Source organism: Atractosteus spatula, assembly GCF_055471065.1.
Source record: "Atractosteus spatula isolate fAtrSpa1 chromosome 10 unlocalized genomic scaffold, fAtrSpa1.hap1 SUPER_10_unloc_1, whole genome shotgun sequence".
Taxonomy (NCBI): Eukaryota; Metazoa; Chordata; class Actinopteri; order Semionotiformes; family Lepisosteidae; genus Atractosteus; species Atractosteus spatula.
The window spans coordinates 1,649,267-1,677,111 of NW_028296612.1; the positions used below are offsets into that span (position 1 = coordinate 1,649,267).

Genomic DNA, 27,845 nt, shown 5'->3' on the forward strand with positions numbered 1-27,845 from the left:
TCAAAATTTCCTTCATCTTAACTGCAACAAGACTGAAGTCATGCTTATTGGCACCCCCCATCAACTTCGTAAAGCCAGTCCTGTAACCCTATCTGTAGATGGTTCTGTACTTGAGCTTCAGTCTAAATTGAAAAACCTTGGGGTGTGATATTCGATTCTGGCTTAACATTTGACCCACATGTGCAGCATATTGTTAAAACATCTTTCACCTCAGAAATATCACTAGACTACGCCCTATGCTATCACTAACTGTGGCTGAAAAGCTGATCAACACATTTGTGTTCTCTCGAATTGACTACTGTAATGCTCTACTTGCTGGGGTATCTAAATCTCCATTGAACAAACTGCAGTATGTCCAAAATTCAGCAGCCAGAATCCTGACCAGGTCTAGCGCAAGTGTTCACATTACTCCTATCCTGGAGTCCCTGCACTGGCTTCCGGTCAAATTCCGTGTGGACTTTAAAATCCTCATGCTCACCTACAAGGCTCTGCATGGCTGGGCACCTCAGTACCTGTCTGAGCTATCATCGCCCTACTCCCCACCTCGCAACCTTCGCTCTTCCAATTCTGCTCTCCTAACTGTCCCCCCAAGCCCATCTACACTCTAGGGGTGACAGGGCCTTCTCCTGTTGTGCCCCCAAGCTCTGGAACTCTCTGCCCAAGGATATCAGAGAGTCACCTTCTCTAAACTCCTGCCAATCCAGACTCAAAACCTTCTTCTTTAGAAAAGCCTTTACTTAGTACGACCATCCACGGTCTCCTCTGTATATTGAAATTGTGTTTTATCTGGTGTATTCTTCTTATTTATCGTTGTTGTCATTCTGTAAAGCGCTTTGAGGAGCCACCTTTAAAGGCGCTATATAAAATAAAGTTTATTATTATTATTATTATTATTATTAATTTTAACTATTGCGTTTCATAAGTAACCTAGTCCCAAGCTTCATCAAGTTGCCCTATCCTGCTGGGAGTGAATGAGAAAATACGGGCAGAAATCAACGACCTGGGGTGTTGTGTCAAGATGGGACAAAATGTCCTCAGTATCGCAGGGGACAAGGGAATCCGATCCATTTGTTGACCTCTTCAGGCAGTACAGGGTCGTGGGGGGGCGCCACAGCCTATCCCAGCAAGCAATGGGCACGAAGCGACCTGGATGGGCTGCCAGTTCGTCACAGGGCACAGAAAGGAACAAGTGAAGAAAAGTTCACCAATGAAAACAGGAAATCTGTGTTGTTCTTATGTCATTTTTTCCATGAAATCGTTGTACAGCGCCTTCGCTTTCAAGGCAATAGGCAGTAATTCTCATCGCTGTTCATTTACAAAAACTGTAACATTTCACTGACATTCCGTTCCACGTACACATCTGCGTCTGTATTTAAAATGTTGTTTAAAATAATACTACAATATAGGGCAGCACAGTGGAGTGGTGATGGCCTTGCAGAGCTGAGGCCTGGGTTCAGGCGTTCAGTTGTTCAGACCTGGGGTATTATGTGTGTGGAGTTTGTGTTCGTGTGGGTTTTTTTTTTTCCAGGTGCTCCGGTTTCCTGCCACGGTCCAAAGACATAGTGGCAGGTGAACTGGCTTCTGGGAAAATTAAGATAAGATCACTTTATTAGCCATTTCTTGCATTAGGAATTTGTCTTTTCACAGACCCCAGCTTGCTCTCCATGAGTCACAGACAGGAAGAGAGAAGCTTGGGGTCAGAGCGCAGAGTCAGGCCTTTATACAGCACCCCTGCCACAGCAGGGGTTGAGGGCCTCGCTCAGGGGCCCAACGGAGTAGGACTCCTCTGCCAGCTGCAGGATTTGAACCAGCAACCTTCCAGCTACAGGTGCAGATGCTGAGCCACAGAGCCACCGCTCCGCCACTCCAAATTGGCCCCGGTGTGGGTGTGTGTGTGTGTGCCCTGTGATGGACTGGCGTCCCATCCAGGGTGTGCCCTGCCATGCGCCCCCTGCTCGCTGGGAGAGGCTCCAGCTCCTCTGCAAACGCTGAATTGGATGAGGCGGTTAGAAAACGGATGGATGTAGTGTCTCACGCCCCTGGAATTGGACTGCGCCTATGACCTATGACCCTTTCACTTTATGGCTTACTTTTTCCTGCCTTTTCCCTCTATAAAAACAAGGAGAAATCCCTCTTCTGTCTCTTTCCCTCCTCAGCGCCTGGCAAACGTACTCTCTCTCTCTCCCTTCACAGATATTTCCCTAACCCCCGTGATTTGCAATGGACAGGTCGATAAAACTTTCTAAGGCTGAATTCCTCATTTAATTACAGGACGAAAGCCAGTAAAAAAATGAGACATAAGGGATTTTTTTTAAATTCTACGTTGGTAACTTATTGATTTATTAAAACCTCCCCCTTTTTTGATAAGCGTAACTGTACAAATCCCCAATAAGGTTAAGGAGGTTTCATACAAAATAATTCATCGAATTTACCCAGTTAAGACTCTTGTTACCCAGCGATTTAAAATTAATATAGATGACAAATGTGTTTTTTTGTGACAATAGCCCTGAAACTATTCAGCATTTGTTTTTGGTTATGTCCCAGGGTAAAAATTTTAAAATAAAAGAGACCAATATTGATATTTGTTTTGATGAAAAAGATGTTATGTTAAGTTTCAGCCCCATCGAAAACAATATTAAAATTTCGGTTGTAATAAATTTTATTATTACAATGGCGCGTTGTTATATACATAAAATGAAGCGGTCTGGGAAGAACCCTTTGTTTGAGCACTTTAAAATGGATGTAAGGGGGTATTTGCAGACTATTTCGAAGTGCAAAAATATGAAAGCAGTAATAATAATACAATTATGTTTATTTAATGTGTTTAATCTTTTTTCCTAACTTGAATCTATGTAGTAATATGTACCGCTGACGATATTTGTGTCTTAAATTGTTATAGGTACTCTTGCTTGTATGGTAATTTTTGTTCTTTTGTTAAGCATGAATAAAAAAATATTTTAAAAAACTGTACTAATCCAGTGGAGGTATTAATTTTGACAGTTGCGGCCCTTGGGCGGTGCATAGCAACAGTCACTAGGGAAGCGCAGCGGCGTGACCCGGAACTCGTCTCAGCTCGGGGAGGCTTTCACTTCCTGTTTGTGCTCTTCCGACATGTGACGCTTCCCTGCCTCCCCCGGCTTGTGCGTTTAAATCCCAGGCGCTCGCTTATTGTCGCAGCTGTAGCAAATCCACCCTCCCTTTCCGCCCCCCCCACCATCCTCCCCCCGGCGCCTGGGAAGAAAAAGATGGCGAGCTGGCTGGCGGTGCTGGAGTCCGAGCTGCAGGCGTTCATGGAGGTGCTGCTGGGGGCCGTGGTGGACGAGGTGTCGGCCATCTGCCGGAACGGGCTGTGCGAGGCGGAGGACGCCTCCCAGTGCCGCCGGCTGCGCCGGGTGTCGCAGACGCTGGTGCGGCGGGCCGTGTTCAAGATCACGAAGTTCGTCGAGGGCAGCTGCGGGGGCGAGATCGAGCAGCTGAGGCGGGAGGTCGAGACGCTGAGGGGGCGGCTGCGAGTCTGGGAGAAGGGGTCGGGAGCAGCAGCAGCAGCAGCAGCAGCAGCAGCAGCAGGAGGAGGTGGGGATCGGGGACAGACGCCCCCCTGCGAGGCGATCGCAGGAATCAAAGAAGAGATAAAGACGGATCCGGAGCTGCCAGGTCAGTGTAAGTAACCTTGTATGAGATTAAAGGCCACTCTTTAAAAAAAAACGTTCTTTAGCTGCATCCTAATTCGTAATCTTGCGGAAGATGCACAGAGCGGGCCTGCACTGGGAAAGATTGTAAGGAATGAACAGTCCCGTAGATAATTCAGTTTCCCCTTGGAGGAGGAGGAGGAGGAGGAGGAGGAGGGGTGGAAGAGAGTTTAAGATTTTTTTATGCACCGGGTTGAATGCCGCTCCTCTGATCACGCGTTTGAAAATACGCGGAGGAGCCGATGTAAAACACAAAATCGTGGTCGTTCTAATCAGGAGGTGGCCTGAAATATGTGTGTGTGTGTGTTTTTTTTCTTGCGTGAATTGGACACGACCCACGGAGGGGGTGGGGGAGGAAACATTCCTTTCTGAAACCGAACCGGGGTGTTATCCGGTCAGAAAACTCAAAAACAGTCCTGCAGACAACTCAGGGCGACTCGGTAATTGAATCATTGGCTCAACAGTGTATTAAAAAGTCTGTTTTGGTGCATGCAATGATCCCTGTTATATAAGTTTTTCTTCTTCCAAAATTCGACCGGCTGCGTTTTCCAGCAGAGCGGAGATTTAAATACTTCTAGGTTTCGGAGAGAAACTTTAGACTGGCGAGTAAGCGGTCTTTGTATATATATTCCTATCTCGCTGCAGTGAAGGTATTAGAAATAACCGAATAGATTAAGTGTAGATTAATTAAAGTGCTCATTTTAAGCATACACTTTTCCCGGAGTTTGAGGTGCAGGATTAAGTGAATATCGGGGTGTCTCTATTATAATAATAGCTTACACTTTTGTACAGCGCTTTTCTGCACACTCCACCCAAAGCGCTATATGGGTCATGGGGAATCCCACTACCGCCACCAGTGTGCAGCCCCCACCTGGATGATGCGACAGCAGCCATAGTGCGCCAGAACGCTCCCCACACACCAGCTCTCAGTGGGGAGGAGAGCAGAGTGATGAAGCCAGTTCAGAGAGGGGGGTTATTAGGAGGCCATGATTGGTAAGGGCCAATGGGAAATTTGGCCAGGACACCAGGGTTACACCCCTACTCTTTTCCAGAAACACCCTGAGATTTTTAATGACCACAGAGAGTCAGGACCTCGGTTTTACGTCTCATCCGAAGGACGGCGCCTGTTTACAGTCCAGTGTCCCCCGTCAATATACTGGGGCATTAGGACCCACATGAACCGCAGGGTGAGCGCCCCCTGCTGGCCCCACTAACACCTCTTCCAGCAGCAGCCTTAGTTTTTCCCAGGAGGTCTCCCCTCCAGGTACTGACCAGGCTGAGCTCCAGTGGGGGGGGGGCTGCCAGCTGGGAGCTGCAGAGTGATCTGGCTGCTGGCTGTTTTATAGCACCCAGCCAGACCAATACAGAGCAGAAGAGACACCCCGATATTCACTAAGTCCTCACCTCAAATCCCAGGGTCTTTGTAGAGCCCAGACAGAGCAGTACAGAGCACTAGAGTGTGTTCTGGGTTGGTCAGGTCAGACTCTAGTGCTCCGTACTGGTCTGTCTGGGTTCTATAACGCCCCTGGGGTTCTATGCTTTAAAATCCCTGAAGCTTTAGGTTTTTTTCCCCAAGAGTATTTTCCGCTTCACCGCAAACACTAGAGTTTCCATTGTTTTCCTGTCTGGGGGGTGAAAAAAATTAATTTGTCGTTCGGACAGTTCCCGAAACGCGCCTAGACAGAAACTCGGGTTGGAGCTGCATTTTGATCTCCGCTTTCCTGTCAGGCTTGAGAAGGTGAAGTTTGCTAATTCTAATTTGCCACTAATTATTGGAGCGATTTTCCTGTTTCGCAGCGTCCGGTCAAATTCCGTGTGGACTTTAAAATCCTCCTGCTCACCTATAGGGCTCCGCGTGGCTGGGCGCCTCAGTACCTGTCTGAGCTATCATCGCCCTGCTCCCCACCTCGCAACCTTCGCTCTTCAAATTCTCCTCTCCTTACTGTCCCCCCAAGCCCGTCTACACTCTAGGGGTGACAGGGCCTTCTCCTGTTGTGCCCCCCAAGCTCTGGAACTCTCTGCCCCAAGGATATCAGAGAGTCACCTTCTCTAAACTCCTGCCAATCCAGACTCCAAACCCTCTTCTTCAGAAGAGCCTTTACTGAACTGGATCCATTCTTCACCCCTCTGCTTCTCTTAGTACCACCACCCCCGGTCTCCTCTGTGTGTTGTAATTGTGTTTCATCTTGTGTATTCTTTATGTTGTCGTTGTCATCCTGTAAAGGGCTTTGAGAAGCCACCTTTAAAGGCGCTATATAAAATAAAGTATTATTATTATTATTATTAGATGTTGTTCTGCTGCCTCTTTTTACATCGAGGGCTGCTTTTCATCCTGATTCTAAGGCCGTGTGACCCTGTTATTAAAGGTCTTGATCTCTCCTGGCCTGTGTTTTTCAGGGTCGAAGGTCGGGGCTCTCCCTGACGCTGGGGAGAGGGCTCCTCTTGAACAGCAGCGCAGCGAGGAGGAGGAGGAGGAGGAGGAGTGGGGCTCCCGTCTGATGCAGGAGACTGAGCTCCCGTCTGCAGAGGGGAAAGAGACACTCGGGGAGCAGCAGCAGGCCGAGAGCAGACTGAGGCTGGGGGATCTGGGCTCCGCGCCTGCGGTGAAGGCGGAGCCCGAGGGTGAGACACCTGGGCTCCTCCCGTCCGATGACTGCGCACACAAGGTGGATAATCGGGACGTTAAGGCCGTTATAGAACACAGGGATGAGTCCGTCGCTGTCCGAGGGCACAAAGAAGAGGAACTGGATGACCTGGATATCGTGAGGCTTACAGAGCAGGACACGAAGCCCCAGCCCACCGGGGAATTCTGGGAAGCAGGGCAACCCCAGCCAGAGCAGAGGGGCGGGCGGTGTCCGGCCGGGCCGGGCCCAGAGGGAGCAGGGGACCGGTCGGTGGGGGAGGCCCGAGGACAGCAGCCGGACCGCCTCGGAAGCCCCCCCCGGCCCCCCGCCGCCGCCGCCGCCGCCGCCACCCCGGGTGGGAAGCCCTTCGCCTGCGGCCAGTGCGGCAAGAGCTTCGCCCAGGCCTGCAACCTGCGCAGCCACCAGCTGGTGCACACGGGGGAGAAGCCCTTCGCCTGCGGCCAGTGCGGCAAGAGCTTCAGCCAGGCCTGCAACCTGAAGCGCCACCAGCACGCCCACAGCCGGCAGAAGCCCTTCGGCTGCGGCCAGTGCGGCCGGGGCTTCACCCAGCCCGGCGCCCTGCGGCGGCACCTGTGCACGCACACGGGGGAGAAGCCCTACCGCTGCGCCAGCTGCGGCCGGGGCTTCAGCCGGGCCTGCTACCTGCAGAACCACCAGCACGTGCACACGGGCGAGCGGCCCCACGTCTGCGGCCAGTGCGGCAAGCGCTTCAGCCACGCCAGCAACCTGAAGAAGCACCTGCACACGCACACGGGGGAGCGCCCGTTCGCCTGCAGCCAGTGCGGGAAGAGCTTCCGCCACCTGTATCGCCTCAAGCGCCACCAGCCCATCCACGCCGGGGAGAAGCGCTTCGTCTGCGGCCAGTGCGGCCGGGGCTTCCGCACCCCGGGCGGCCTGCAGAGCCACCAGCTCAGCCACGCGGCCCAGAAGCCCTTCGGCTGCCCGCAGTGCGGCAAGGGTTTCAGCCTGGCCAGCAGCCTGAAGGTGCACGCCCTCATCCACACGGGCGAGAAGCGCTTCCGCTGCGCCCAGTGCGGCAAGGGCTTCACCCAGTCGGGGGGGCTGAAGACCCACCAGGTGGTCCACACGGGGGAGCGGCCCTTCAGTTGCGCCCAGTGCGGGAAGAGCTTCAACCAGTCCAGCAACCTGCGGAAGCACCAGCGCCTGCACGCGGGGCAGGCCCTCCAGAAGCCGGAGGAGAGGGCCGAGCCGGGGGAGGGCGGGGCGAGGGGGGTGAAACTCGACCCAGAATAGACACCCCCCCCCCCCCCCCCCTCCCCCATCGGCGTCGTAGTGTTTTGTTTTTCCAGACTCCATCAATCTCGTCCCCTCCGTTCTCAAGCGGTGATCCTGTAGGCAGCGAGTCTGGGAAGAGCAGAGATGTTTTGCTTTTAAAAAGCATTTTGTTTTTAATGATGCTTCATTAACCCGGGGGTCGGTTCGTTTTTTTTTTTTTGTTGACGTTTCTACACAGAATGCTGATCCCGACTGCCCCTGCTTTTCTTCCAAAAAACACGACTTGAACTTGAAGGACGATTTTTGGAGTGTTTGGTCTTGGGGATCAGAGCGGTCCCTTCTTCCCTGGGTCCGGCGGGCCAGCGGGTGTGGCTTCTCTGAGCGTTTCTCGACTGCTCGATCGCCTTCGCTGCCTCCTTTCCGACAGCTCGGGTTCAGCTCCAGCCCTGGAGCGCGATTGGCAAGGCGTTTTGCGCGTGTGTCCGTCTCCGTCTGCCCTGCGATGGACTGGCGTCCCGTCCAGGGTATGGGTGAGAGTGTCCTGTGATGGATTGGTGTCACACACCCTGTCTGTCTGTCCAGGGTGTGTGTGTGTCCTGTGATAGACTGCTGTCCTGTCCAGGGTGTGTGTGTGTGTGTCCTGCGATGGACTGGTGTCCTGTCCGGGGTGTGTGAGTGTGTGTGTGTGTCCTATGATGGATTGGTGTCCTGTCCAGGGTTTGTGAGTGTGTGTGTGTGTGTCCTATGATGGATTGGTGTCCTGTCCAGGGTTTGTGAGTGTGTGTGTGTGTCCTATGATGGACTGGTGTCCTGTCCAGGGTTTGTGAGTGTGTGTGTGTGTCCTATGATGGACTGGTGTCCTGTCCAGGGTGTGTCTGTCCTGTGATGGACTGGTGTCCTGTCCAGGGTGTGTGTGTGTGTCTGTCTGTCCTGTGATGGACTGCTGTCCTGTCCAGGGTGTGTGAGTGTGTCCTGTGATGGACTGCTGTCCCGTCCAGGGGTGTACCCTGCCTTGCACCCATTGCTTGCTGGGATAGACTCCAGCTCCCCCCTGGATAAAGCGGTTGTAAATTGGACGATTCCTAAGTTTGAGCTCCTAGTGGGGGGTGGTGTGAAACTCTGACTTGACTACAATCTTTGAATGTTTCACTATCGATGCTTAAAAGGGGAGGGGCTTTTTAAATTTCGGGGTTCAAAAGAAACGAGACTGATGAGTGCATTTCAACCCCCCCCCCCCCAGAGAAAGTCAGATGTACCCAGTAACTTGTAAAAACCTCCAATTTGCATCACACAGTAGACGGGAGGTTCCAGGTACGTGCAGTAGCATGTTCTATAATGCAGAATGAGGTGACAAACCTTCTGGTGAGGTGAAGCAGCCCTGTGACACTGTAAACAAGCAGGCTTGTGGACACGTCTCTTTTAATCCAATAGAAATATTGCTCTGGACTTCCAGACGGTTTTGTGGGCAAATATTTGCGTGTCAGCTCTGCCTGCAGATCACATTTCGGCCGTGACGACGTCTGCTGCGCAACCTGCACTTACCTGCTCATACGTTACATCAGTCATCCCGGTGACTAGTGAGCAGGAAGGGCCGCTTCACGTCACAGTTCTCACGAACTCTCGCTCTTGTGCGTGAAGAGACCCCTGGGGGGTTGGCGACAACACGGCGACTTGCGGTATTTTTTTTACAAAGTTGACGATTTTGTGCTTAATTTGTCAGTTTTTTCTAAACCGTCACCTAATTTTTTTTTTTGTTACCGAAACTGAATAACCGTTGTGAGAGATTCGGACGGTAGTACCCTTTAAGTAATGTACTTTTCGAAGGCACTGTCTGTGATTAAGTGAGAATCCTTTCTATACAATGGCTTCTCATTCTTTTTCTTTGCCGAAGCTCGGTTTGAAAGTGGTGCTGAATTGAGTACAAATGTATCGCCTACAACTACATAATTAAAGAGTACCTATAAGGCAATTAAATGCACATCCCTATCGGTGATGAGCAATCTTTGACATGAGAAAGGTAACCAATGAGAGCCAACTTGGCCAACCCCCCTCATCCAGATCAATTACCTACCAAATACTCCTCCTAACCAGTTTCTGGAAGGAAGCCAGGAGAATGCAGGGTATCGGCTTCAACACCATCAGCTGGGAAGCTTGTTCCCAACTCCCACCACCCTCTGTGTAGAGAAGCTCCTCCTGTCCTGACTGGAGGAGCTGAAGCCAATTGAACTACTTGGACTGTGAGAGGACACTGGAGCACCCCTGGGAAAATGGGGAGAACGTGCAAACTCCACCCAGACAGCATCCCAGGAATTGAACCCAGGGCCCCAGAGTTGCAAGGCAGCACTGCCAACCCAGTATGATACACTGACACGCAATTAAGAGCAGTGCGGGGGCTCTGGGGCTCAGGAGCTGCGCCTGGGGCTGGAAGGGTTTGCTGGTTCAAATCCCGCGGCCGGCAGAGGAATCCTACTCCGTTGGGGCCCCCAACCAAGGCCCTTAACCCCAGCTGCTCCAGGGGCGCCGTATAAATGGCCGCCCCTGCGCTCTGACCCCCAGCTTCGCTCTCTCCCTGTCTGTGTGTCTCCTGGAGAGCAAGCTGGGGTCTGCGACAAGCCCAATTCCTCATGCCAGAAATCGTATAGGGCCAATAGTGATCTCTTGATAAATCAATCGAAAAAAAATACTGTCTATGAAGCTCTTACCAATATAAATGAAATCTTTAAATCCCTACTCGTAGAATAAACAGCAAATATAACCCATTTAAAAGGATAGGTGGTATAGGAAATTAAACATTCCAGAGAATTATATTTAATGTATTTATGGATACTGTACTATTCATCACAGTACACTGTACAGTTGAATAATTAAACAAAAATATTCAAAGCAAACTGGGTGCTTTCCTGACACGGACGAAAGGCAGGTTACTCCTAATTTCCAGTGCAAAAGCAGCAGGTCATGTGCAGAGATAACCACTCGCTCGTGAAAGCAGAGCTCTGGGTAAGGCTAGTGACGTCCGCACGCCCTTGAACTTTTTTCCCCCACATCTGGTTGGTCAGTGCATCAGCGTTCCATGCCTTTGAATGAGGTTTTTTTCCCTCTCATCTCCCTACCATCCTTCACAGTTTTAAGGTTAGTTTTTTTATTCTGTTATAAAAATACAAAAGTGAAATATCATAATTGGATTAGTCTCCACACACACACGCACACCTCCTCCCCCAGCTTAATAATAATTGCTTACACTTATATAGCGCTTTTTCTGGGCCCTCCACTTAAAGCGCTTTACAGGTCATGGGGATCCCCTCCAGCCCCCCCAGTGCGCAGCCCCCACCTGGATGATGCTCCAGTCCGCTCGGCACACACCAGCTCTCAGTGGGGAGGAGAGCAGAGGGATGAAGCCAGTTCAGAGAGGGGGGTTATTAGGAGGCCATGATTGGTAAGGGCCAATGGGAAATTTGGCCAGGACACCAGGGTTACACCCCTACTCTTTTCCAGAAACACCCTGAGATTTTTAATGACCACAGAGAGTCAGGACCTCGGTTTTACGTCTCATCCGAAAGACAACGCCTTTTTACTGTATAGTGCCCCCGTCACTATACTGGGGCATTAGGACCCACATGAACCGCAGGGTGAGCGCCCCCTGCTGGCCCCACTAACACCTCTCCCAGCAGCAACCTTAGTTTTTCCCCAGGAGGTCTCCCCTCCAGGTACTGGCCAGGCTTGCACCTGCTGGGCTCCAGTGCGGGGGGCTGCCAGCTGGGAGTTGCAGGGTGATATGGCTGCTGGTGGAAATGCCCCTACAGCTGGGAGTCTGCTTGGCAGATCTCTGCCAGCTTTGCACACCTAGACCGGGCAATTTCCTCTCCACAAAGCTGTTCGAAACCCCGTCGAGCTCCCTGGGGGGGGGGGGGGGGGCTGCTGGTGAGCTGCGATCACCAAGTCAGGCCGACAGCGTCTGAGCGGATGTAGGTCTGGCCTCCCGAGCGGGGCTCTCGACGACACGGACTCTTGTTCATCGGCCACTCCAGCACACCTCTGAATCTCACGCTTTATTACGGCACCAAGGGTCGATGCGCCGTTGTGAATCAGGGGAACTAGACATGCAGCTCCGTCCTTACATCCGGAGTCGGGACATCAGATTCACGTCTCGATCAGAAGGACAGTATCTCCTGCGGCACGGCGAATTCTGCGGTCACCCCGCCGGAGCAGGGTCTTCTGGGAAATGTCGGTCAAGGTAGGGAAGGGGCGCCGCCTACTGGACCACCAGCGCCGCGACGGCAGCATCCCACCAAGCTTCAGAGATCCGAAGGGCACGACTCTTATCCCTCTCCTCCCCGATTGGGTCAGGTGGCGTCACTGTGAGCCGAGAGATGGGGGGACGCGGGAACGTATGTCGCTGTCCACGCGGTCAGCCAGTGTAGTTACAGAGCGGGGTGGCGGTGCGTGACACCAGTCTATCCCAGCTGCTCCAGGAAGGGCTTCAGTATGTCCCGCATCTTCGGGTCATTCCGGGGAATCCTTCCGACGGCGTCCTCGACAACCTCCACGGACCGCTCCACGCCGAAGTGCGAGATGATCCTGTGGGCCATGTCCGGCCTCTCGGTACCTCCCAGCGCCCCCCGGGGGATCCCGCTCTGGTGGAGCAGGTTTTTCAGCTTCTTGTACTCGTCCGTTTCCAGCTCCTCGATCACGGCGTTCAGGGCCTCTGCCCACAGCTGTCGGCTGACGGGTGAGATTCCTGGAAACAGGGACACAGGGGACATGAGGGGGAGAGCCACGGTTACACCAGGACCGGGGACATGAGGGGGAGAGCTTCCATTAATTACACCAGGACCGGGGACACGAGGGGGAGAGCTACAGTTACACCAGGACCGGGGACACGATGGGGAGAGAGCCACTGTTACAGCAGGACCGGGGACACGAGGGGGAGAGCTTCCTTTACACCAGGACCGGGGACACAAGGGGGAGAGCTTCCATTACACCAGGACCAGGGAGACGAGGGGGAGAGCCACCGTTACACCAGGACCAGGGACACGAGGGGGAGAGCTTCCTTTACACCAGGACCGGGGACACGGGGGGGGGGGGGAGCTACAGTTACACCAGGACCGGGGACACGAGGGGGGGAGCTTCAGTTACACCAGGACCGGGGACACGATGGGGAGAGAGCCACTGTTACAGCAGGACCGGGGACACGAGGGGGAGAGCCACCGTTACACCAGGACCGGGGACACGATGGGGAGAGAGCCACTGTTACAGCAGGACCGGGGACACGAGGGGGAGAGCCACCGTTACACCAGGACCGGGGACACGAGGGGGAGAGCTTCCTTTACACCAGGACCGGGGACACAAGGGGGAGAGCTTCCATTACACCAGGACCGGGGACACGAGGGGGAGAGCTTCCTTTACACCAGGACCGGGGACACAAGGGGGGGGGCTTCCATTACACCAGGACCGGGGAGACGAGGGGGAGAGCCACCGTTACACCAGGACCAGGGACACGAGGGGGAGAGCTTCCTTTACACCAGGACCGGGGACACGGGGGGGGGGGGGGGAGCTACAGTTACACCAGGACCGGGAACACGAGGGGGGGAGCTACAGTTACACCAGGACCGGGGACACGAGGGGGGGAGCTACAGTTACACCAGGACCGGGGACACGAGGGGGGGAGCCACAGTTACACCAGGACTGGGGACACGATGGGGAGAGAGCCACTGTTACAGCAGGACCGGGGACACGAGGGGGAGAGCCACCGTTACACCAGGACCGGGGACACGAGGGGGAGAGCTTCCTTTACACCAGGACCGGGGACACAAGGGGGAGAGCTTCCATTACACCAGGACCGGGGACACGAGGGGGAGAGCCACCGTTACACCAGGACCAGGGACACGAGGGGGAGAGCTTCCTTTACACCAGGACCGGGGACACGGGGGGGGGGGGAGCTACAGTTACACCAGGACCGGGAACACGAGGGGGGGAGCTACAGTTACACCAGGACCGGGGACACGAGGGGGGGAGCTACAGTTACACCAGGACCGGGGACACGAGGGGGAGAGCCACAGTTACACCAGGACCGGGGACACGATGGGGAGAGAGCCACTGTTACAGCAGGACCGGGGACACGAGGGGGAGAGCCACCGTTACAGCAGGACCGGGGACACGAGGGGGAGAGCTTCCTTTACACCAGGACCGGGGACACGGGGGGGGGGGGGGGGGGAGCTACAGTTACACCAGGACCGGGAACACGAGGGGGGGAGCTACAGTTACACCAGGACCGGGAACACGAGGGGGGGAGCCACAGTTACACCAGGACCGGGGACACGATGGGGAGAGCTTCCTTTACACCAGGACCGGGGACACAAGGGGGAGAGCTTCCATTACACCAGGACCGGGGACACGAGGGGGAGAGCCACCGTTACACCAGGACCAGGGACACGAGGGGGAGAGCTTCCTTTACACCAGGACCGGGGACACGGGGGGGGGGGAGCTACAGTTACACCAGGACCGGGAACACGAGGGGGGGAGCTACAGTTACACCAGGACCGGGGACACGAGGGGGGGAGCTACAGTTACACCAGGACCGGGGACACGAGGGGGAGAGCCACAGTTACACCAGGACCGGGGACACGATGGGGAGAGAGCCACTGTTACAGCAGGACCGGGGACACGAGGGGGAGAGCCACCGTTACACCAGGACCGGGGACACGAGGGGGAGAGCTTCCTTTACACCAGGACCGGGGACACGGGGGGGGGGGAATCCACAGTTACACCAGGACCGGGGACACGAGGGGGGGAGCTACAGTTACACCAGGACCGGGGACACGAGGGGGGGAGCTACAGTTACACTAGGGCCGTGGACACGATGGGGAGAGAGCCACTGTTACAGCAGGACCGGGGACACGAGGGGGAGAGCCACCGTTACACCAGGACCGGGGACACGAGGGGGAGAGCTTCCTTTACACCAGGACCGGGGACACGGGGGGGGGGGAATCCACAGTTACACCAGGACCGGGGACACGAGGGGGGGAGCTACAGTTACACCAGGACCGGGGACACGAGGGGGGGAGCTACAGTTACACCAGGACCGGGGACACGAGGGGGGGAGCTACAGTTACACCAGGGCCGTGGACACGATGGGGAGAGAGCCACCGTTACACCAGGACCGGGGACACGAGGGGGAGATAATATGACTCACGTTGAGCGGTAGCAAACTCGTTGCTCCTGGTCGGTGTAGCAGTCGCAGGACTGTCTGCTGTAAGACAGAGACAGAAAGGAAGCGTTAATTTCAGTCCAGATCTCTGGGTTTCTGCTTGCGGGAATAGAGTCCGGCTCCCGTACTGGATAAAGTGCTGGAACCGGAAAACCCCGCGAACAAGGGGGAGAACGTGCAAACCCTACCCGGCACCCCAAAAATCGAAGCCAGGGCCCCAGCGACAGCAATGCCACTGTGCCACCGTGTTTCCTGGAGTCAGAAAATGATTCGCGAATACAAAGGCACCCCATGAAGTGCAACCCACGTCGGGCAACCCAACCGAATGGCGAATGGAGGACGACCGCCACGTGCTCCCTCTGCCCCCAGACTTTGAGTCCCCCCTCCCCACCAAAGAGCTCAGTTACCTGGCAGCTCCACGAAGCGGGTCCACACCTGCTCCTCTCTGTCCCTCGCGCGGCATTTCAGCAGCTGCAGATCCAGGCTCCGCGCGCCGTGGTCCAGAAACACCTCAAACGTAGGGTGGAAATTCGGGCCGTAGACGCAGTAGAAGCTCTGACCCTAGGGGAGAGATAGGGCACACACAGGGCGTACCAGAGGGGGGGCTCTTCCGTATCCCGATGTTGGTGAAAAGCCAGCATCCCGGGCAGGACGGCGTAGTCACGGCCAACGCGCGGCGGTCCTACCAAGTGGTACCCAGCCACGGATTGTCCAGCGCATTCAGGTGCGCCCGGACGACGAGCCGGATCCGGAGGCGGACCGATCCGATTGGGTTCATCTAGATCGGCTTGGACCTAAGGTGGGAACGATGGTTCCCGACCTCTCGCGCGTGTTAAGTGCGGTATCTATCTCGCCCCTGTGTGGTTTTCAGGCGCCAATTGGCGTTGGTTGCAACGCCACGGCCTCCTGTTGGCGTGACTGTCATCTTCCCGCCGTCGGAGACACTTTGGCCTGCGCCCGCGCCACCAGCGCTTCAAGATGGCGGCGGCGGCGGCGGCGGGGGAGTCGTTACCTCGGGCTGGATGCGCACGACCTCTCTGCTGCCGCTCGACACCTTGTACTTGGTCATCGGGCTCAGCTCGCAGCCGGAGCTCGTCCGGAGGTAGACGCAACAGCTGTCCTGCTGCTCGGTGACCTGGGAAGGAAGGGGGGGGGCGGAGGTTAGGGAGGGAGGGGCGACGCCAGAGCAGGAACACTCGGCCGACTCGGGACTGACACGGCCTGATGGGAGGAGGACTCAAGCGCGTGCCCGATCGGCCTCGTCAAGTTCGCCGAACGCTCGCTACGGAATCCCAGCCCTTCTTTCGTGTTTCCCAAAATTCCAAAGTTCTGGAAGGACGTGCTTTTCGAGCCTGGGATTTTTTGAGACAGAGACACAGGAAGAGCTGGACAGGTGGACAGACCGGGAGACAGAGACACAGGAAGAGCTGGACAGGTGGATAGACCGGGAGACAGAGACACCGGAAGAGCTGGACAGGTGGACAGACCGGGAGACAGAGACACAGGAAGAGCTAGACAGGTGGATAGACCGGGAGACAGAGACACCGGAAGAGCTGGACAGGTGGACAGACCGGGAGACAGAGACACAGGAAGAACTGGACAGGTGGACAGACCGGGAGACAGAGACACAGGAAGAGCTGGACAGGTGGACAGACCGGGAGACAGAGACACTGGAAGAACTGGACAGGTGGACAGACCGGGAGACAGAGACACAGAAAGAGCTGGACAGGTGGACAGACCGGGAGACAGAGACACAGAAAGAGCTGGACAGGTGGACAGACTGGGAGACAGAGACACCGGAAGAGCTGGACAGGTGGACAGACCGGGAGACAGAGACACAGAAAGAGCTGGACAGGTGGACAGACCAGGAGACAGAGACACAGAAAGAGCTGGACAGGTGGACAGAGAGACACAGATGGAAGGAGCAGGACAGGTGGACAGAGAGACGCAGAAGGAGCGGGACAGGTGGACAGGTCTCCCCTACCTGGCAGAGCGGCACGTTCCCCGGCAGCACAAACACGTTGACTTTGGGCATCATCACGCCGTCCCCCGGCCGCAGGAACAGCAGCACCTGCCCCAGGACCCTGGGCTTCGACAGGCGCTTCACGAGACCCCAGAGCGAGAGGTCGGGGACGGACACCGTCACGTGGGTCGCCGTCACCTCCAGGGGCCTCAGCACCTCCACGTTCCCGCAGCTCATGTGGGCCACCGACAGGAAGTCGGCCCTGCCTGCAGGAAGTGAGGTCGGAGGGGGGGTGAGGGCCGGGGGGGCACCAGGGGGACCCCCCCAGAGTCACGGCCATCCCAATTCCACAATTATCGCTTGCTGCCCACACACCCAAAATCGCTTCAGAGCCCTCCCCTCCTCTTCCCCGTTCGGCTACAACTCTCGGGAGGTCAGACGAGCGGGCGGCACACGCCAACGTTGGACGTGGCGTGGCCCGGATGCTCATTTACCCCAGATTTGCCCTCCCGCAGGGCGGCACCGGTCCGTTCGCAGAGATCCGAGACCCCCCTGATGAGCGCCAACGCCCGAGAAGCAGATTTTGCTTCAACTGGGCTACCGCTCATGTCCAAAGTTGCCTGCCGGCTGGGCGGGTGGAATTCTTGGAACGAGAAAGGATCACGAGAGCCCCAGACTGCTCCAAGCCTCTGTTCCTGCTGCCCTTTGCCCAGTGAGGTGCCCTCCAACGGGCGCAGCCCATAAAATAATTAAGGGTCGGTTCTGTAATGCTAGGATGGAGGTCCTCCAAAGAACTGGGGCCAATCGTAGAGGTTGGAGAGAATAATGTATCCTCTCCACACATCATTAATTTTTTCTTCACCAAGAAAGCAAACTATCGCCTGACACCTGGCCACAGGCCAGAGTCTCCAGCTTCGGCTGAGCTACGGCAGTACTCTAGCTTGATGCCATCTCCCCCTGCAGCTCCTAGCTGGCAGCCCCCCCCCCCCCCCGACTGGAGCTCAGCAGGTGTGAGCCTGGTCAGTACCTGGAGGGGAGACCTCCTGGGAAAAACTAAGGTTGCTGCTGGAAGAGGTGTTAGTGGGGCCAGCAGGGGGCGTTAACCCTATGTGGGTCCTAATGCCCCAGTATGGTGACGGGGATACTACTGTAAAAAGATGCCGTCATTCGGATGAGACGTAAAACCGAGGTCCTGACTCTCTGTGCTCATTAACAATCCCAGGGTGTTTCTGGAAAAGAGTAGGGGTGTAACCCCGGCATCCTGGCCGAATTTCCCCCTGGTCTTTACCCATCATGGCCTCCTAATAACCCCCCTCTCTGAACTGGCTCCATCCCTCTGCTCTCCTCCCCACTGAGAGCTGCTGTGTGCTGAGCGGACTGGAGCGTCATCCAGGTGGGGGCTGCACATTGGTGGCGGTAGTGGGATTCCCCCTGATCTGTAAAGCGCTTTGGGTGGAGTGTCCAGAAAAGCGCTCTAGAAGTGTGAGGAATTCTTATCGATGCAAGAAAAGGCGGCGATAAAACGTGACTCACGGTCATCGAGCTCGCAGTGAGGGAGCTGCAGTTCCGCCAGCGCCCCCTGCGGGCAGCGGATGTCGAACAGGGGCCCCGCCGGCTCCTGGCCGGTGGGGGAGATGAGCCCCAGGTCCCAGTGGGCGGTCTCGTAGGTCAGCTCGCCCCGCGACTCCATCCCAAACACCAGCCCGGTGGTCCGGCACCGGAACTGCCCCGCCGAGGGGCAGAGGAACCTGCACGCCCGCAGCACAGGGCAATGTGAGCACTACTGGGGGGGGGCAAAAACCTCCCGTTGTATTGAAAGGGGGAACTGCAATGCTGTTTTTACGACTCGGGGTTCGCAAGAATCAGATCTGACGAGCCACTTTCAAAGCACGCAGACTGTAAAAAGTACACAGTGACGTGTAAAACATCACCAAAGAGACGAAACTCCCAGGTACACCCAGTGCGCAGACGGCTGGGGCGTCTGCCTCGGCACCCCCTTGTTTAGGAATCTTACTTCTGGCCTGCAGCCCTGTCTGGGTGGAGTTTGCATGTTCTTCCACGAGTTCAATGGGGATGTCTGCTGAGTGCGCTGCTCCGATCTCCAACGTCTGGAAACGGGGCTTTTATGTCCAATCTGCTTCTTGGATTTCCAGTCCGGAATCCCCTTGGACTGTGGGCGGAAACCCACTCGAGCACGGGAGAGAACATGCGAACTCCACGCAGACACCACCCCAGGAATTAAACCTAAAATTATGTGAAAATGTCTTCTGTTTTGGGATGTAAATGGACATTTTACTGCTATTGCAGTTTGAAAAGCACTCATCGATGCCTGTTCTGTCTAACGCCCGAAACGGCGTTTGCAGTTCCCCTGGGCAGTGTGTTCAGGAGCTCTTTCAAGCTACAGTTCGACATTAGCAAACATTTTACTGATCAAGTTCAAGTCTTCACCACTATTTCCTGTCTTTTGGTTTTCTTCCTCTCTGATTACCACAAAGATTTACAAAATGGCACCTACCTGAAAGTTTCCTTTTTGCCCTGGCATTTTTTTTCGGGATAAAATTCGATCACGTCCCCAGGAAGCTAAAAAAAAAGAGAGGAAATATTAGATGCGTTCAGCTACCTAGTGAAGACACAGGTGTCTCTCCAGTTCTGGAGAGGGGATTTCAGTGGTGTTCAGTAAAGACACAGGTGTCTCTCTAGTTTAGGAGTGGGGATTTCAGTGGTGTTGAGTGAAGACACATGTGTGTCTACAGTTCTGGAGAGGGGATTTTAGTGGTGTTAAGTAAAGTAAAGATGTCTCTCCAGTTTAGGGGGTGAGATTTCGGTGGTGTTCAGTAAAAACACAGGTGTCTCTCTAGTTTAGGAGCGGTGATTTCAGTGGTGTTGAGTAAAGAGACAGGTGTCTCTCCAGCTCAGGACAGGGGATTTCAGTGGTGTCGAGTGAAGACACAGGTGTCTCTCCAGCTCAGGAGAGGGGATTTCAGTGGGGTTGAGTGAAGACACAGGTGTCTCTCCAGCTCAGGAGAGAGGATTTCAATGGTGTTGAGTGAAGACACAGGTGTCTCTCCAGCTCAGGAGAGAGGATTTCAATGGTGTTGAGTGAAGACACAGGTGTCTCTCCAGCTCAGGAGAGAGGATTTCAATGGTGTTGAGTAAAGACACAGGTGTCTCTCCAGCTCAGGAGAGGGGATTTTAGTGGTGTTGAGTAAAGACACAGGTGTCTCTCCAGCTCAGGAGAGGGGATTTCGGTGGGGTCGAGTGAAGACACAGGTGCGACTCTCTTGAAGCCTTTAAGAACACCCGTCTCCTGTAGAGAATGTCAGGAGAATTTCACAGAGGAGCTGACAGAGAAAAGACACGCGTCTACTGCTGAAAAGGACAGGAAAGCCCAGCTCTAGGGCAGACACATGCCCTCATAAACAGCGTAAACGTGGTAGGGAACAGATCTACTAAACACTTGCCTCGTCACTGTCGTATCCAGAGGCAGTTCCTCCACACACGTGTCCCTCAAACGCCAAACCTGTGAAAACAGAGAAACACGGTTTTTAAGGGAATTCTGTATAGAATTACAGAGTATCTCTTGTGTCCACTGAAGTAATGCGCACTGTATCGTAGTACGTAGGCTGCGTATTCGACACGTATTAAAACACAAAATATGAAAACCCGTCCCGATTTTTCAGCGCACACGACACAGTTCCAGGGTCATTTGGCGTACCACAGTTTGAGAACCACTGATGTAAGGCACTAAACCAATAATCTCTCTGACGGTAGCGTCGTCTTGCCCCGAGCAGACGCTCAAGACCACAGATCTTGTACTAAAGGAAACGCTGGAGCAGAGCAATCCCTTCGCTCGAAATTACTTTTCTTATAGCGATGCGTTTCTTTCCAAGAAAAGAAAAAAAAAAACAACCGTTTCGGGTCGTCAGGAAGCCCGACATACCGGCCATCTCTGATAATAAGATCTCCAAATTACAGGTCGCAGTAATTTCGCAAAATGCAGAAGGCAGAAGTTACAGGAAGAGAAGAACTAGACTGCCCTCCATTTTTCCGAGTCTGATATTTAAATATTGTTAACAGTCATGTGCACGGATGAGTATTGGACTTATATTGGAATGAGTTTTTTTTGGGGGGGGGTTAAACTTTACGACCTCAAGTTTAGTTCAGTCTAGTAACTTTGAATTGCCCGTTACAAATTCGGCACCAATTTACAACCTTGAATTACGCAAGTCGCGGGGGGGAAATAATGTTAACGAGTTCATCCGGATCATTCTCTGATTCCGGCAAAGGATCGTGTATGATGGCTAAGGAGGTGCTCGGTTTCTCGCCTGGGTTTTGTTTAACAATAATAATAAAAAAAACCCATACAAACTGCTCCTTCTCGCTTACAACATGGCGTTCCCGCAGAGAAAAGTTGCCTAAGCCAGCGAAAAGTCACATCCCAGCCCAGCTGCGTCCGTGTCTCACTCTCTCTTCTGTCATTTTGTTTTTTTTTTAGTAAAATCCCAGTGACCAGATTAGCGAGGCCGGGGCACAAACTTACTTATATCAGGAGGCGAGAAAGTGCAAGACGCCATTTTCATACGCTTTCCGGAGAGTCCAACTCTACACCAGGCCCCGCCTCTTCAGAGGCCGAAGAAAAGGAGTGTGTGTGTGTGTGAAACAGTCACGGATTGATTTATTTAATTTAAAGAATTAAATTCAAGCTATACTCTAATTCACTGAAAATAAGCCGGGTGAGTTGGTCTACAAAAGTCTTTTAGCATCTAAACTTATTTAGTGTAACCCCTAACAGCACATAACTCTGTACCACTCTGTACTATGGACAAGTGCGCAAGTTGCGTGATGATTCCTCTCTTTATTATAATAAAACATCAATTTATAGCCAGCAGCCATATCACCCTGCAACTCACAACTGGCAGCTTGCTGAACAGGTACCGTCCTTCGGATGAGACGTAAAACCGAGGTCCTGACTCTCTGTGGTCATTAACAATCCCAGGGCGTTTCTCGAAAAGAGTAGGGGTGTAACCCCGGTGTCCTGGCCAAATTTCCCATTGGCCCTTACCAATCATGGCCTCCTAATAACCCCCCTCTCTGAACTGGCTTCATCACTCTGCTCTCCTCCCCTCTGAGAGCTGGTGTGTGGGGAGTGTTCTGGTGCACTACAGCTGCTGTCGCATCATCCAGATGGGGCTGCACACTGGTGGTGGTAGTGGGATTCCCCATTACCTGTAAAGCGCTTTGAGTGGAGTGTCCAGAAAAGCGCTATATAAGTGTAAGCAATTATTATTATAATTATTATTATTATCAAGCATTGATGTAAAGGTCTGGATGTCTGAGAGGGGATTTCATTTGCAAGAAAAAAAAAACAGGCGTATTTGCAGCTCCAAGACGTAACTTTAGGACCACCGAACTTTGTTCCTCGTCATTTTAGTTAAGCGCTGTTTGAAACTTTTTTTGCAGCAAAATTTTGGTGGTGGTGGAGGGTCCCAATTACCTGTAAAGCGCTTTGAGTGGAGTGTCCAGAAAAGCCCTATATCAGTTAAAGCAATTATTATTATAATTATAATTATTATTATTGTTATTATTATTATTATTGAATTGCAGTTCTTTAGTCCCGCAGGCTCTGAATTATGACCCTTTCTATAATACAAATAAATGCACAAGCCCAGCAGAGAGAGAGAGAGAGAGAGAGAGAGAGAGAGAGAGTACAGTAACATTATCCCTAAAACGCATTGATTGGAAAAAAAGATTGGATGATACCCAATAAATATTGTGTAACCCATACGGTTAAGGAGGTTTCATACAAAATAATTCATCGAATTTACCCAGTGAAGACTCTTGTTACCCAGCGATTTAAAATTAATATAGATGGCAAATGTGTTTTTTTTTTGTGACAATAGCCCTGAAACTATCCAGCATTTGTTTTGGTTATGCCCCAGGGTAAACATTTTCTGGACTAAGTTGCAGACTTATATTAAAAGAGAAACCAATATTGATATTTGTTTTGATGAAAAAAGATGTTATATTAAGTTTCAGCCCCATCGAAAACAATATTAAAATTTCGTTTGTAATAAATTGAATTATGATTATGGCACGTTATTATATACATAAGATGAAGTGTTCTGGGAAGAACCCTTTGTTTGAGCATTTTAAAATGGATGTAAGGGGGTATTTGCAGATTTCGAAGTGCAAAAATATGAAAGCGGTGCGGACATTATTTTTATTTAATTTGTTTAACCTTTTTTCATAACCTATGTAGTAATATGCACCCCTGACGAAAATTTTGTCTTGAATTGTTATATGTACTCTCGTTTGTATTGTAATTTGTGTTATTTTGTTAAGCATAAATAAAAGAAAATATTTTTTAAAAAGTAATATTATCACTTTCCGGCGCGTAGCAACGGTCACTAAGGAAGCGCGGCGTGACCCGGAAGTCCTAGCTCGCTGTACGGGGGGGGGACAGTGGCTGTTTCAGTTCCTGTTTGACCATCATGGACACATGACGCCTGTCGCCTGTCTGGTGTTTGTGTGTGTGTGCAAACCCAGAGCGATCGTGGAGCCCCGCTGCACGAAACGGTTTCTCTCTCCGTCGGGCTGACTCTGAGGCGAGATGGCGAACTGGCTGTTCATTCTGGAAACCGAGCTGCACTCCTTCATGGAGGTGCTGCTCAAAGCCATCGTGTACGAAGTGTCGGACGTTTTCCAGAACCGGGGCTCGGACTGCCAGCCCTCGTTGCAAGGCAAACTAAACAGGATTTCCCAGAGCCTGGTCAGACGGGCCGTGTTCAAGATCACGCAGTTTGTGGAATACAGTTTCGAGACTGAGATCGCGCAGATGAAGCAGGAGATCGAGACCCTGAAGGGGAGGCTGCAGGTCTGGGAGCAGGCGGCGGGATCGGGCGGAGACGGAGACCTGGGGCAGACGGATCGTCTCGCACACACGCCTCCCTGCGAGGTGATCGTAGAAGTCAAAGAAGAAGCGGACACGGAGCTGTCTGGTGAGTGTAGCGACTTGTGCGAAGCCGGTGTCTTTAACTTCCTCGGTGTGGAGAATGTAGTGGAGTAAAGAGGGGGCGACTGGTCAGTGGAAACTGTGCTGAAAACAAGACATCCCACAGCGGTGATCGTGTAACTGAATTAGTGCCGTACAGCTCACGCCATTAGACAGACACGATCTTGTTTCCATCGTATGTGTGCGTGTTTCTTGAGGGGGGCGGCTCTGTGGCTGGAAGGCTGCCGGTTCGAATCCTACTCCGTTGGGCCCCTGAGCCCCTTAACCCCTGAACCCCAGCTGCTCCAGGGGCGCTGTACAATGGCTGTGCTCTGACCCCCAGCTTCTCTCTCTCTCCCTGTCCTGTGTGTCTCATGGAGAGCCAGCTGGGGTCTGCGACAAGACCAATTCCTCCTGCCAGAAATTGTACAGGGCCAACAAAGTGGTGTTAATAGCTTTTTGGCCACGATCGCCGCCTGCCGATAACGTTCGTGACCGCCTGTCCTGTGTTTCTCAGGGTCGGAGGTCGGGGCTCCTCTTGAACAGCAGCGCAGCGAGGAGGAGGAGGAGGAGGAGGAGGAGTGGGGCTCCCGTCTGATGCAGGAGACGGAGCTCCCGTCTGCAGAGGGGAAAGAGACACCCGGGGAGCAGCAGCAGGCCGAGAGCAGGCCGAGGCTGGGGGGCCTGGGCTCCGCGCCCGCGGTGAAGGCGGAGCCCGAGACCGAGGACCCCGGGCTCCTCGCGTCCGATGACTTCCCGGACGAGGCGGATGATAATCCGGACGCTCAGGCCGGTGCGGTAAGCGGTAAGGAGCCGGAGTCCGTCCCGGCGCGAGAGTACAAAGAAGAGGAGCCGGACGAGGGCGACGTTTCCGATGACTGGGACCCGGAGCCCCAGGCGATTCCCGCTGAGGGGCCCAGCCCCGGTCCGGAGAAGGCAGGGGAGCCGCCGCCGCCGCCGCCCCCCAAAAGCGCCGGGGAGGGGGGCGCCGGCTTCGGCTGCGGCCTGTGCGGCAAGGGCTTCGGCTCGCTCAGCAACTGGAAGGCCCACCAGATGGTGCACACGGGCGAGCGGCCCTTCCCCTGCCCCCAGTGCGGCAAGCGCTTCGGCGACTCCAGCAACCTGAAGCGCCACCAGCGCACCCACACGGGGGAGAAGCCCTTCGGCTGCGCCCAGTGCGGCAAGAGCTTCATCCACCTGTGCAACCTGAAGGGCCACCAGCGCCTGCACACGGGCGAGCGGCCCTACGCCTGCCCCCAGTGCGCCAAGCGCTTCAGCGACTCCAGCAACCTCAAGCGCCACCAGCGCACCCACACGGGGGAGAAGCCCTTCGGCTGCGCCCAGTGCCCCAAGAGCTTCGGCGACTCCAGCTCCCTGCGCAAGCACCTGCGCACGCACACGGGGGAGAACCCCTTCCGCTGCGCCCAGTGCGGGAAGGGCTTCAGCCAGTCCAGCAGCCTGAAGAGCCACCTCTACATCCACACCGGGGAGCGGCCCTTCGCCTGCGGCCAGTGCGGGAAGGGCTTCAGCCAGTCCAGCGCCTTGAGGAAGCACCAGCGCACGCACACGGGAAAGAAGTATCCCACCGCTGCCACCAATGATGGTGATGCTGGGGGGGGGGGAGGAGGAGGAGGAGGAGGGCGGGAGAGTTTTAATCAGCCAGGAGGTTTAAAATAAAACCCCAAAACCTCGCCGGCTCGTTCGCACGGGACACCTGCCTTAAAACCCCAGGCTGCTGAGCGGAGGAGATTTCGAGCAGCAGAGTTCACTTTGTCAAAATGATTGCACGTAGGAGAATACCGGGTGTCTCTAGTGCTCGGTACAGGTCTGTCTGGGGTGCTATCAATTCCTGGGGTTTGAGATACAGGATTTAGTGAATATCGGGGTGTCTCTAGTGCTCGGTACTGGTCTGTCTGGGTTGCTGTCAGATTCTTGGGGTTTGAGACACAGGATTTAGTGAATATCGGGGTGTCTCTAGTGCTCGCTACTGGTCTGTCTGGGTTGCTGTCAGATTCTTGGGGTTTGAGACACAGGATTTAGTGAATATCAGGGTGTCTCTAGTGCTCGCTACTGGTCTGTCTGGGTTGCTGTCAGATTCTTGGGGTTTGAGACACAGGATTTAGTGAATACCGGGTGTCTCTAGTGCTCAGTACTGGTCTGTCTGGGGTGCTGTCAGATTCTTGGGGTTTGAGACGCAGGATTTAGTGAATACCGGGTGTCTCTAGTGCTCGGTACTGGTCTGTCTGGGGTGCTGTCAGATTCTTAGGGTTTAAGACACAGGATTTAGTGAATACCGGGTGTCTCTAGTGGTCGCTACTGGTCTGTCTGGGTTGCTATCAAATTCTTGGGGTTTGAGACACAGGATTTAGTGAATACTGGGGTGTCTCTAGTGCTCGGTACTGGTCTGTCTGGGGTGCTGTCAGATTCTTGGGGTTTGAGATGCAGGATTTAGTGAATACCGGGGTGTCTCTAGTGCTCGGTACTGGTCTGTCTGGGGTGCTGTCAGATACCAGAGATTTGCTGCTGTTTTCATTGAGCCCTCCCTGCCTGTAGGAGAAGGAGCCCAGGCCTGTCTGGATTGTAGGGAAATTCTAAAGGATAAAATGTCTGTTTGCCTTTGAACCCCCAGACTGTTTAATGCACAAAATTCATGCGTCGGAGTGGGAGGCAGAATTAAACCTCTTCAGCACACATCTGGAGTAGCACACGGGTGCTATTACTCTCCCTAATAGATTGTGGGAAAACACTGACTGGGAATCTTTTTTTCCCACTTGGGGGACAAGAAACAAAGTGACTGTTTTGGCACGGGAACCTAAGGAAAGAATGCATTCGTCCGAAGCTGGGGTCTTTTCTCATAGGGCTGGAGAATTTCACACACCCCCCCCCAGATTGTACAAAAAGGATGGTGGGGGAGCTGGAGTCTATCCCATCAAGCAATTGGGGTGGACAGGGCGGGGTACACCCTGGTGCAGTCCTAGAAGTCAATTAACCTACTAGCATATAATAATAATAATTGCTTACCCTTATATAGCGCTTTTCTGGACACTCCACTCAGAGCGCCTTACAGGTAACGGGGAATCCCACTACCGCCACCAGTGTGCAGCCCCCACCTGGATGATGCTCCAGTCCGCTCAGCACACAGCAGCTCTCAGTGGGGAGGAGAGCAGAGGGATGAAGCCAGTTCAGAGAGGGGGGTTATTAGGAGGCCATGATGGGTCAAGACCAGGGGGGGGATCAGGCCAGGACACTGGGGTAACACCTCTACTCTTTTCGAGAAACGCCCTGGGATTTTTAATGACCGCAGAAAGTCAGGACTTCGGTTTGACGTCTCATCCGAAGGACGGCGCCTTTTTACAGTCCAGTGTCCCCCGTCACTATACTGGGGCATCAGGACCCACATGGACCGCAGGGTGAGAGCGCCCCCTGCTGGCCCCACTCACACCTCTCCCAGCAGCAGCCTTAGTTTTTCCCCAGGAGGTCTCCCCCTCCAGGTACTGACCAGGCTCACGCCTGCTGGGCTCCAGTGATACGGCTGCTGGCTAATCTAATCTAAATACTAGCTTATCTTTGGACTGTGGTGAGAACATACAGACTCCACACAGACCGTGCCTCAGGAACCGAACCCTAAGGCCCCAGCGGAACCGGTCGGACCCTCTCAATTGTTTTTTTTTTTAAATTACCCCAAGGCAGGGGGGAGAAAAATGAATGGACTTTGTTGAAAACGATGTAGGAATTGAGGAATTGAGTGTCCCTACTGCAAAGTTGCACTGTCACTGTCGCAGTATTTCAGGAGGACGCTCCATGTGTGCTTGGTTCCTGTTCCATTTCTTTACCAAAGACCAGTTGCTCGTTGTGCTTATAAACGGCACTTAATTACTTCCAGGCCTTAATTAAGGCAATTATTCGCAATGTGACTCTGCGCCCCACTAAATTCCTGCGTATCCCCCTTAACACTAATTTCCCTCTTAACGTATGTTGTTATAAACCCTGTCTGTGTGATTACGTGGGGAAGCACTGCTCTATCTTGGATCGCTTGTGAAGGGGGCTATACAAAACAATAAAACTGAATGCCATTCACAAATCTTTCGGGTTATTCTTGGGGCTTTCTGCTCCTCTG

The 27,845-nt window shown here is 53.7% G+C and overlaps 3 protein-coding genes across 6 annotated transcripts; 2 read left to right on the top strand and 1 right to left on the bottom strand.

Annotated features, from left to right (window-relative positions):
- The first annotated feature begins 3,093 nt into the window (after positions 1 to 3,093).
- Positions 3,094 to 10,458, top strand: LOC148813372 (uncharacterized). Of its 2 annotated transcripts, none has more exons than XM_088908319.1 (2): positions 3,094 to 3,660; positions 6,087 to 10,458. In XM_088908319.1, exons 1-2 carry the CDS (start codon positions 3,246 to 3,248, stop codon positions 7,586 to 7,588), a joined length of 1,917 nt encoding a protein of 638 aa, XP_088764445.1. In that variant the 5' UTR covers positions 3,094 to 3,245; the 3' UTR covers positions 7,589 to 10,458. The 2 variants fall into 2 exon arrangements, with proteins under 2 accessions (XP_088764445.1, XP_088764446.1); XM_088908320.1 differs by having other exon boundaries at positions 3,239 to 3,654.
- On the bottom strand, positions 10,362 to 21,336 carry LOC148813373 (NACHT, LRR and PYD domains-containing protein 1-like). 3 transcript variants are annotated; one of them, XM_088908336.1, is made up of 9 exons: positions 21,103 to 21,336; positions 20,199 to 20,257; positions 19,253 to 19,317; positions 18,271 to 18,485; positions 16,759 to 17,003; positions 15,787 to 15,909; positions 15,182 to 15,335; positions 14,760 to 14,816; positions 10,362 to 12,305 (listed from the first exon to the last, which is right to left on the bottom strand). In XM_088908336.1, the coding sequence occupies exons 4-9, from the start codon at positions 18,425 to 18,427 to the stop codon at positions 12,022 to 12,024; spliced, it is 1,020 nt and encodes a 339-aa protein (XP_088764462.1). In that variant the 5' UTR covers positions 18,428 to 18,485; positions 19,253 to 19,317; positions 20,199 to 20,257; positions 21,103 to 21,336; the 3' UTR covers positions 10,362 to 12,021. The 3 variants fall into 3 exon arrangements, with proteins under 3 accessions (XP_088764462.1, XP_088764460.1, XP_088764461.1); XM_088908334.1 differs by having other exon boundaries at positions 21,278 to 21,335; XM_088908335.1 differs by lacking the exon at positions 21,103 to 21,336 and adding an exon at positions 20,678 to 20,878.
- A 1,852-nt stretch (positions 21,337 to 23,188) lies between these two features.
- Positions 23,189 to 27,808, top strand: LOC148813374 (uncharacterized). The gene is made up of 2 exons (XM_088908325.1): positions 23,189 to 23,735; positions 24,246 to 27,808. Exons 1-2 carry the CDS (start codon positions 23,348 to 23,350, stop codon positions 25,403 to 25,405), a joined length of 1,548 nt encoding a protein of 515 aa, XP_088764451.1. The 5' UTR covers positions 23,189 to 23,347; the 3' UTR covers positions 25,406 to 27,808.
- The last annotated feature ends 37 nt before the right edge of the window (positions 27,809 to 27,845 follow it).